Genomic DNA, 11,427 nt, shown 5'->3' on the forward strand with positions numbered 1-11,427 from the left:
CAGGTGTCGATGTATACGCCGATGCGGCCGGAGGAGGGCAACAGACCACCCGACCTTCCTCGGAATTACGATGCTATACTCCCCGCCGAAGGAGAAGTGACGTTCAAAACGCGGGACCGTAACAACCGCAAACTTGTGGGTCCAAGCACGGTCGGGGCGGACCTTACGAGGCATCGCCGTGATCCATGATGTACGGCCTCTCCTTATTATGATGAGCCCTTTCCTCATCATCACCGTCATCATCAACATCATCATCATCCTCCCAATCCTCCAGAGCTTTTGGATCAACTTCAGGAGAAGGAGACCTAGGGCCCCAGACCTTATCGGAACGGCGGCTAGTGCCTCCTCTTCATCAAGACGCGACGGGAACCCCGGCGCACGGTTACTAGGACCTGATCGCGAAAGACATGTTCGCAACAAAAAACTTAACAATTAAAAGTTGAAAATTTGTTTGTTTACCTTGAAGAAAAAGTGCTACGCCGAGTAACGCTCAAGACTAGAGAGAAGTTTCGTCAAAGAAAGTTAAGCAAGAAGAAAATTTTTTGAGAAAATGAATTTGGAAGGCCAAATTCAGGGGCTAACTCTCCTATTTATAGGGCAAAGCCCACTCAAATCCGACCAATCAAGGCAAAGCCCATGAAGCGTCAACCAATCAACAACGAGACACATGTCAAGCATGCAGCCATGGAATGTCAATCGACAAACAGTTACAAAACTTCTTCAACACGCTCCTTGACAGAATGCCAATCGACGTATCTTCTTCAACACACCCCTTGGTATCTACTTGCCAAACGGCCCGCTGATTCAACCAAGCTTGGCAGCACCGGCTGGGGGCAATCAAAAGCACACGGCACTCACAACCTCGGTCTCGGCCAACGCCACTTTCTTTTCCACACCTGATGTCCATTACACATCCATGTGGAGGGGGGATATGGTACGGCCTAAGCAGAACCAAGCCGAGGTAGAAGAAGCCGGGGCAGAAAATTTCAACTTGCGCAGAATACGCTCAACACTCATCGAAGGTCCATACCACGGCATAGACTACGCTGGGGGCAAATTGATGGGGCATATTCTGCACCCGCTGACCGAGTCAACATATTGAGCAAGGTCAAAGATATCCACAGCAAGTCAACGACTTAGACAACCTAACCGACGCAGCCTGTCGGCCTGTCTCTTGTGCCTCGGCTAGGACAACTAGCCAGCCGGGGCACATATCCGCGTACTCATATCCAAGACCCCTCGGCATGGAGTCAACGGGGCCCGCCGGCCTGCCATGGGTCCCTCGGCCGAGGGTAGATCAGTCTTTCCACCTGCTAGCCACTTGGCCACTTGGCCACTACGTGACAAAAGGTGAAAGTCTATAAATACTCCTCAACTCTCATTGAGGAAAGGATCCACAATTTAACCTAAACACCTCATAATCTTGTAATATCTTCCTTATCTCTCTACAACATATATACTTCGCCAAGTAACACACAACTTATCTCTTTAAGTTCACTGACTTGAGCGTCGGAGTGAGTACGCTCGGCCAAAGCCGAGCCCTCAGTTTGTTCATTGTTTCAGGAGAGGCCGAAAGAAGGATTCAACCAAAGACGTCATTCTACAAGCCACGAGTGGTAACAAATAACTGATTCGGAATTACACCCGGAACAATGTTGAACTGATAAGTTGTTATACGGTCCGTGACAAATAGTGAGTAGCGACTATATATCTGCTAATCATTTGATTAATTAATCATGTGCTAAAACTATGCTTTAAAACATATATCAGCATGCTTTATTTAATATTTTGAAAGTTGGAATATTTTTAATCATTTTATATTAGTATAATTTGCTTTAAATACTAAATTTTAATAAAATTTCCCATCAACGGGTCGGGTTACGGGTCGGGTCGGGTCTTGACCCTAAATGTGCGGGTCATTATCAGGTCGGTCATTTTCGGGTTCACATTTTTTCGGGCCGGGTTCGGTCGGGTTATTTTCGGTCGGGTCATCTTCTGATAGGTCTAGGTCTAAGTGTACTTGGGGACTGGGGTTGAGTGACAAAGGGAATCAAGAAGTAGAAGTGCTGGTACTATAGTGAAGGTAAATTGGTCATTTGTGTTTTTAGTTGTCATTTTAGAAAATGGTAAGAGTCAATGAGTTAAAAATGAAAGTGGTATGAATCCAACAGCGCAGTTCTAGGATCTTAGGAATGGGACTTCGACAACAAAAAAACATACAAATAGGAAAATGAGACGTAAATTGAGAAAACACAAACGAAAATGGATTAAAAATTTAACACCCTCGTGTTACCACTAAACCAACTGATACTTTGTTTCTGCACTAAACTTTACAGGTTCTGCATCAGTTGGGGTTCAATTAAACCCCTACTGAAATCACCCCTGGAATCCAGTGAATAAAAGGAGTACTAGAAAATAGTCCTGACAATATTGGATACCGTAATGCTACGTTTAACAATCCACTAAGAACATGGTGACGAGCTAGAGACTAAATCATTCACCACAAAATGTTGTCCTTTTTATAGTACTGGAACTTGTATGCGACAGTCTCACGCCTAAAATCAATTTATATCCTTCTGCAATGCAATGCTTGTTGAATTTTAGTTGGATGTGTTGATCTCACATATAAGACCGTCTTGTAAAAAGAATTGTGTACCAGATCTCAAACTAGCAAACCTGACTTGAAATCAGTGGTATTAAAATTCCTTTAAAGAGGAAGGGGTGTTACAATGGAGAGGTTCACAGGCAAAGGTGTTGTTCATTGTCAGGAATGAAGGTGGTGTACTGGTGTGGAACAAGTCCTGGGTCTGTTTTACTGGACACCGCTCAATTTAGCCCAATCTACAAACTGCATACCGCCATAGATATTGTTGGCAAATCGTACTCCAACCGTGAAGGCCATTGCAACAGGTGGGGCCTGCTTTGCCATTGGTGATGCTTCTACTATTCGCTCCAGCCCATTTATAATCTGGTAACGGGTGTTGGAGGAAACTGCTAGGAACACTCCTGTTTAAAAAGGCAAAAAAACATTAGCCGAAACATAGACAAAAGTCGGGTTTATAATGGATATTGATAGATTAACCGGTTGATGTAGGATTCATTGGAGGGTAAAGAGGTCAAACATGGCACATAAATTTGGTTTAACTTCTGACTAGTGGATGGGCAGATGTCAGAGAAAATGATTGGGGAAAGTAGACGCAGGAGGTAAAAATAAGAAAATCACTCTCTAACAACGAATCATCACATAGAAACAGGGGCGGAACCAGGGAATGAATATATCTAGGGCTGAATTTTAAATTATGGAGACTTTAATCGAACAGTGTAGTCGTTATATATTTACTTATTATGAGTACTTAGTTCATGAATAGACACATATTTGAACATTAATTAGGAAATGAATGTTTTTTCTTTTCTGTAGTGAAATTCGATGAAAACACAAATAATAATAAAGGCTCAGTTTCATGGTAAGAATCGAACCCCCAACTTCATGGTTGGGGTAAGGGAGCACATAAACATAACATATCAGTAAAAATAAAAGTGAAAGTTGCTAGGTTCAACTCTAAAATTAACAATCAACAAAAGAAAGACAAAACAAATCCCAAAAAATATTGGTAGAATCAAGTCTCGAACCCTTGACGATTTATTACACTTGACCAATTTACTACAGGCTGCAACCAACTAAGCCATCACTACATGATGATGATTCATAGAGCTGCTCACTATTTATTAGATTGCCTAATAAATCACAGATTCATGACATACCCTAATTCAAGTTCTCCCTGCCAGTAAAATTCAAACACCCACAAGTTGAAATCCCTTCCTCTCATTTATGTTCTTCTTTTATAGCCCTCCTTAATATTTGAACTAAATAAATCAGTAATCATCTAAAGTCATTTCATAGATAAAAGCACTATAACATCCTCTAATGAAAACTGAGCCTCCGGGCAAGAGTATAGACTACCCCATCCATTGAGCATACACACTGCATTTTCATTTTCATTTGAACTAACATCACGTGTGTATGATAACCGGACACCTCATTTTTAAGCCAAAAATGCGAGTTCTGTATAACATAACAGAGTCTGACACTTGAATACGCACTTGTGTCACATACTTTGACACCAGTCTGAGTAACGTAGGTCCTCATATGCAAACATCACAAAAACTGCTCACAGCTTATCATTAAACAGCTCAAGTTTTTTGGAGAAAAATGAAAGCATTCATTCAGGAGAGGAAAAACATTCAAGAGATAATGCAACTTTCATAGAAACTGACAATGACGGTTCAAATCAACATATTAAGTTCAATGCATGTACATACGTACCCCAGAGTGCAGCGCTTTTCACTAGTGGAGGAATAGGGACATCCTCATCAGACTTCTTCATGTTCCTACTCAGAAAACACATATCTGAAATCTTAGAATCTTACGAAACACATAACATGCTTTTACTTTTAAACCCAGACTAATAATTCTGCACATAGGAAACATGAACTCGAAACAGGCTAAAAGAGTAGAAATAGCAAGTGGTTGAAGTTGATTATTCAGGAGTAAGCATTATATTAGAACAATTTTTCAATGTTTTAAAACACAAAGCTTCGTTTATTAACATTACCCGACATTATATTTAAATACGATCTCGCCTGAACAATATCTATTCTACAGCCTCGTACCTGTGTATCCTTGAGAGCAACAGACTTTACATTGAAATTCAAGCAAAATGATAAGCTCATTAATGTCAGTATGAGACAGACACGTTTATGTTTATCCTCCTAATCAACAGTTTATAACACTATATTTGTGAACAACTTGCGTTCTTCTTTTCCTAACTGTCAACAGATTGAAATAAAAACACATTCCTTCATAAACATCTTTCAAACTTTCTCAAATACATAAAGAACTTAAAAAAAGTGAAAACAATCAGAATATTTTACGAGGATTAACTAAAGGGAAAACAGTTGAAAACCTATAATTTGTACTTTGTACATTGTCAATTGATCAAATTAACCTCTATGTCGTTTACCAGTTGTATTTGAGATGTGATGATAGTCAGAAAAAAAAACAAATTATATACAGCTATTAGAACAAATCCAGTCACTAGTAGTAAAACAAGGTCGGTCTTTACCATATACATCTTCAAAACACACAATATCTTCATAATGAGAATGTAGCAATTACCACATTACTATAACATAAGGAACAGGAAACTACTGCAAATGGTGAAACAGATACCTTTTAGCGGTCATGATCAAATTAGCGATGCCTTGGCCTACTATTCCACATCCAAATCCAACAGCCCCATATAGTACACCCTGGATACCAAACATGTTAATATATGCTGATAAAATAATATCCCTGTAGAGATCGTTCAGTTTCTATTTTGTAATTACAGCGCACATTGAGCACTTACATTCAAGCAATAGTATAATATTTCTTGTACCAATTATGTTATCCAAATAGTGTCACATCTTACACTAACATGCTAATGCAATACGTCACTAAAACCTTTTTTGATGATGGATCAAGGATTCAAGGGCGCAGTAACCGAAATTAATAATTGCTACTTGTTGAGGAATATAATTGGAATGACTTTTGACCAATTCAATCGGAGCAAGGACCTACACATGTCACTTGAAGATCTAAATTTCTTTTGTGCGCAAAGTTCATTACCATCAAATAAAAATAAACTAAAAGAATGAAAACCACAATGATATCTGAAAAGCAGAGCTTTCTTAGTAAGGTTTTTGTCTTTCACCCACATTTTTGCCATTTTTATTATTAAAAAAAAAGTCTCTTATGCTAATCCCACAGTAGTATGTTTATTACCTTTTTCCTACAGAGGCGATCTCTTATGCTAATCCTTGAAAGTGAAAACAAAAAACTCGAACATCTATGTTATAAGGAGTATGGATTGTAACTATTTGTAACGTTATGAGTGATCTCCATGGCCAGGTTTCCCTTTAAGGGCATGAAAAGTTACAAACTACTGAAATGCAATGTTGAGCATTATATTTCAAACTTAATGGTGATTAAATTAACTTTCAGGCACAAGTAGGGCAAGATTATTGAAATTAAAGCTTTATTACCTTGTAGAAGTATGTTCCAATCCTCTGCTTAACAGAAAACCTACATCCTGGTCTTTCAGCTTCAAAGACACTGCAAACACACGCCTAAATAAATGTCGTTTACGAACAAACAATGGAGCAATGAACATGCAAAGCGGGGTTCAGAGTTTAAAAGAGCAGGTATCTAAACAATTTTCAGGGACAGAAAGCGAATTGGGAAGGGCTGAAAGGGAAGCAATGGCTTTCGCTTATGTTGTTTTGAAGAAGTAGTCATATCACACACACACACATGTTGTTTTGAAGAAGTAGTCATATCACACACACACGCGTTTCTGCCGCAGACACTGAAACTGTAAATGAATCGAGCAATGTCAGTAAGCCTTGGGATCAGCTGAGGCAAAACATGAATCTAGGATGGTTAAATCAAGCATGAGGTAGAGCTTTGTCCCAATCCCAAGCTTAGTAGAATTCAGCTAGGAAAGCTGATTTAAAATAGTGATCTTCATACAGAATTTTTTTTAAATAATTAAAAATGGAAAAAAATGTGAATTAAGTGGAGCTTGAGAGCACAAAGTAGACTTGGCAACCGGGTCAACTGGGTCGGTTGTGGTCGGGTCAGTTCGGGTTTGGAAGAATTCAGAACAAATCGGTTCCGGTCATTTTGGGTTCGGCTCAGTTATTTACCGCTAATGGCAGTGTGCAATAATAACCTTTAGGGTTGAGTTATATTGGTCGAGTCACTTCAGGTTACAGGTCAAGCTCGCGCCTCAGTTCGAGCCATTCAGGTTGGGTCAATTTTGCTATGTCTAAGCTCAAGCTAATATAAGCTTTAATCTTCGAAACAATCTCAGGCTCAAGCTTTTTTAGGTGAGACTGGCTTTTAGCCAACCTCGAGCTCGTTTCAGCTTGTTCACGTCCCTCACAACACTATTGAAATTTGAAAGTTAAACCAGATACAGCAATTCTACCTGAAAGATATCCATAGGTCTTATGTTTTTTATTCAAATAAGAGAGATAGTTGATAAAGGACACCAAGAGGGTGACGGCATGAAGCCCATGTGCATAACTTTACATGAACAATCAAATTGGAGTATTGGACATCTAAGGGTAGAACATCATGGACTTTCGAGCTACCTGCTAGGAAGGTCTTGACAAGCATGCTGAAAGCGTCCAAAAACACCTCCAGAGGCTGTTTTTTGCCCAAAACGAGCATAAGGTGCGAGCATACCAACCAAGGCTATATCAACAACAATACCAACCAGTAGATCAGCCAGGTACAATTCAAACTCATTCCAAAAATCTTTTCCCCTTTTCTGATATTCCGCAAACGTCGCACAACAAGAATCAATTACTATCTGCAAGATTCCAATAACATGTAAAATATCCTGCTCACACTAAGCTATGTTGCTTGGACTCGGTTTGAAGTATCTGACACGGGTGCGTGTCCAAGTGTCGGATTCGTCTATTTTATGAATAAAACTCATGTTTTGGTCTAAAATGAAGTGTCCGAGTGTCCTACCCACGTCCGAGTGTCAAGGGTACGCGAGGTAATATTGAAGAGTCCGAGCAACACAGACACTAAGTACCCAAATGCATCTTCAAAACCAAATAATACTCCTACCATACCAATTCTATAAATGTTCAAAGCTTTAGAATTGTCTTAAGTATAAGCTTCGGTTAATTGACCAGGAATATCAATAATACTGGAAAGAAGATATAGTCCACATACTTCAGTACCAACTTTAAATAAGAATGACGGATCTGCCAGCATCCTGTCGCGGAGCATTGAACAATGTCTCATCAAGAAGCCTAGAGGCCAAACTGATCCCTACAATCAGCACATGCATGAGCAAAATATTCAAAAGACAAATTAACAAATGAGTTGAACCGACTTAAGTACTGCATTCAATCAAAAGTAAATACCAAACAGTCACGTAAAAGCCAAAACCTTCAAACTTTTCAACAGCTAATTAAAATAACAAACTACACACGCCGTATCTGTTTATATCCGAGGAATATACGCCAACCTTCCTATTACAATGCTCTGCAGTTTCAGAAAATCTATTTACTTTGGATATATATTACTCCCTCCGTCACAATCTTTGTTCACCTTTAATTAAAATACCTCTCACAATGATTACAAAAGGTAAACAAATGACTGGGACAGAAATAGAAATTATTCACCAAGTATAAATATGATACCTGTAAGTCCAAATACCGCATCAGTAGCAATTCTCTGATCCCTGTGTTCTTTGCCGCTTCTAGAATATCTGAGGGAAGAGTCACCCCACGTTTCTCCGTCTCCTTCATCACATCCTCAAACTTCAGAAGTCGTCCAAACTCCTTTTCTTCGTAATCGCCTTCACCCTCACCATCACCACCACCACTACTTCCACCGTTACCATTTTCTGGTGGCAACTTTCCGTTACCATCCCCAAAATCATCTAACATAGTAGTATCTTCTGAAATGGACTCCGTTTTTGAAGTTAGGTCAGCATTATAGCTTTTTACTAGAAAAGTATCTCGGCATCGGCCTACGTTTATTATTTTTAGAATGTTATTGGGTTGAGAAGAGTCTGAAATTCCACATCTAAACATAAAATTGGAATTCGTATTCCATTGTCTGCTCAAGTTGATCTCATTCAGAGCAGAGTCTCCAAAGTATGCGGCATTAAAGGCTGAAGAACAAACTGACATTTCTCCCCCAGAACCTTGTCAATATCTTGAAAAAACATACACAGGCGCAGTTTAGAGCAATCAATAAGTTGCGACACAAACAGATTACAATGAAATAGCCTCATTTGAAGCACTATTTTTATTTAGACAAAGAATGATTTACTTCGTGTCAAGTTGGGATTATTTTCTAAAATAAGTGCAAGGGTATAAGAGTCTGAAACCTTATACTTGTCATAGAAGAAGTCAAGAACCGAGTCTAGGCGAGTTTGGAACGGGAATTGTCATGTTGATCATCAAATTCACCCAAATTATATTCAAAATAGAGTAACCTTAACGTTTTTGAAAGTCTGACTCCATGTAAATACTTCATAAATTGTTTCAATTAGTTTAAAGGGAGACAAGCCACAAGACTAGCTATGTAAACGGGGTTTTAACCCAAATGACTTTACGAGCTAAGCTAGCTAGGATGGGCTATTTTTCCTGCACTTAAATCTTCCAAGATAACTTCACTGTCAGTTAAAAATGTCGGATTAGCAGCATTTTACATATTGCTGTCATTTGAACAGCAATCATTTGTTTTTCTTATTCTTTTCACGGCCTATTTTGATCAAAGTACAAATAATTGGGACGAGGAAGTAGTCAATAAGCATACCAATGAATCAAATCAATACTCTCCTCCTCTCATCCATTTGTTCGCTTTTTTAATCAAAGGTAAACAAATGAATGGACGGAGGGAGTAATTAATAATGTAAAACAAACGACATGGGGATACAGTAAACAATAGATAACCCAAAAAAATCCCAGATAGAAGAAAATGAAAGGTGAAAAGCAAGAAGGATAACTGACCAACAAGGTTGAATTTGTATGAAAGGCGAGATGAAATTGATGCATGCAACAAACAAGAGGAAGAATGAGAAAGAGGCTGCGAAACAACTGAGGTTTTTAAAAACTCTCTAACTTCTTCATAGTGTAATTTGTGTATGTTAAAAAGAATAACACGTGGACCAATAGAGTCACACTCTCACACATAATGATTGAAAAAAAAAATAGTATGAAAGTGAGGTGATATATTTGACCCGTCTTCAACTTTAAACGGATAATGAATAGTATCCGTCTAAAATGAGATTTTGTGAAAAAAATTTAAGCCTAACTTAATATTTGCAAAATTCTCATGTGTGACGGGCTCTTTTTTGTCACAAATTATAAAGTAGTCAAATGTGACTATTTTAATCCTATATAACCTAGCCCATTAACCCTAACCCAAATGATTGGCTCCATATTTACTATTTAGTCCCCCCAAGGGCCCTAACTCACTAACCTTAATCTCTCTTCTCTCTCTTTCGTCATTGTCATCTTCTCTTTCTCTCTCTAACTCTACTAGAAAACCCTAAAATCGTCTCAATTTCCCCATTGTTTCTCATCAAATCTCGTCCTCGTCTCTGACCTAACATCTCCCTCTCTCTAATCTCTCAATCAAGATCAACTATACAAAAAAACACCTCAAGGAATTCTCCTCCTTTGCATCGACCATCACAAAGCCAAAAAAGTCATGGGAGAGGTTCACGACGGAGAATGTGGCCCTCACATGAGCGCAATGATGCTTACACGGAAAATCACGCGGCTAGGTTACTATTGGACCACCATGGAAGCCGATTGTCGTAACTACGTCAAACGTTGCCACAATTGCCAAATCTTCGCCAACATACAACACATACCACCATCCCTTTTATACACCATGACATCCCCCTGGCCTTTCTTAACCTGGGGCATCGACATCATCGGGAAAGTCAACCCGATAGGCACCAAGGGGCATTGCTTCGTCCTCGTCGCCATCGACTACTTCACCAAATGGGTGGAAGCACAGTCATATGCAGTCTTGACCGCCAAACAAGTGGCCAAGTTCATTCAAAACAACATCATCTGCTGATATGGGGTACCCCATGAAATCATCAGCGATCAAGGCTCTCATTTCCGGGCGGAAACTCAAGCTTTGCTGGACAAATACAAGATCAAACGACATCGATCATCCCCCTACCGTCCCCAAACCAACGGAGCGGTGGAGGCAGCGAACAAAACTCTTGTCACCATTATCAAGAAAATGCAAGACAACTACCGCGATTGGCCGAGCAAACTCCCATTCGCACTCTGGGATACCGAACCTCCATCCGAACACCGACATGTGCCACACCCTTCTACCTAGCATATGGTATGGAGGCGGTTCAACCGGTAGAGTTAGAGGTCCCTTCCCTACGCATTCTACTGAAGAGTCAAGTCCCTGAGGCGGAATGGGCCCGTCGAAGGTACGAACAACTCACTCTTCTAGACGAACGGCGACTCAACGCCTTGCACAACGTCCAGCTATACCAACGACGTATACAACAAGCATTCAACAAGAAGGTTAAACCCAGAAACATCCAGGAGGGCGACTTGGTCCTCAAGTCAGTTCGAGCACCATTACCCGTCGATCAGAGGGGAAAATTCAAACCCAACTGGGCCGGGCCATACCTGGTCAAGAAAATACTTTCGGGGGGCGCAGTGAGACTGAGTGACCTAGATGGGGAGGATTTTATAAACCCAACCAACCTAGACCAACTCAAGAAATACTACCCTTGAACCATAGCAACCAACGACCTAGCCTAGTTTTACACTAGCGACGACCTCAACCCTTTTCAAGTCAAGTTCCTCAAC

At 39.9% G+C, this 11,427-nt stretch overlaps 1 protein-coding gene across 1 annotated transcript; it reads right to left on the reverse strand.

The window, feature by feature from the left end:
* Window positions 1-2,244: 2,244 nt before the first annotated feature.
* On the reverse strand, window positions 2,245-9,697 carry LOC141605592 (protein RETICULATA-RELATED 1, chloroplastic-like). The gene is made up of 8 exons (XM_074424430.1): window positions 9,586-9,697; window positions 8,266-8,785; window positions 7,793-7,891; window positions 7,198-7,418; window positions 6,085-6,154; window positions 5,231-5,310; window positions 4,325-4,389; window positions 2,245-3,006 (listed from the first exon to the last, which is right to left on the reverse strand). Exons 2-8 carry the CDS (start codon window positions 8,758-8,760, stop codon window positions 2,813-2,815), a joined length of 1,224 nt encoding a protein of 407 aa, XP_074280531.1. The 5' UTR covers window positions 8,761-8,785; window positions 9,586-9,697; the 3' UTR covers window positions 2,245-2,812.
* Window positions 9,698-11,427: the final 1,730 nt, after the last annotated feature.

The sequence above is a fragment of the Silene latifolia genome, chromosome 10 (assembly GCF_048544455.1).
Source record: "Silene latifolia isolate original U9 population chromosome 10, ASM4854445v1, whole genome shotgun sequence".
Classification (NCBI taxonomy): Eukaryota; Viridiplantae; Streptophyta; class Magnoliopsida; order Caryophyllales; family Caryophyllaceae; genus Silene; species Silene latifolia.

Excerpts from the sequence above, each read along its gene's own strand:
- LOC141605592 (XM_074424430.1), bottom strand. The coding sequence starts at position 8,760 with ATGTCAGTTTGTTCTTCAGCCTTTAATGCCGCATACTTTGGAGACTCT. Across the intron at positions 7,419-7,792 it reads TATTTAAAGTTGGTACTGAA|ATAGTAATTGATTCTTGTTG; the intron begins GTATGTGGACTA and ends GGAATCTTGCAG. Across the intron at positions 6,155-7,197 it reads TGTCAAGACCTTCCTAGCAG|TGTCTTTGAAGCTGAAAGAC; the intron begins GTAGCTCGAAAG and ends GTGTGTTTGCAG.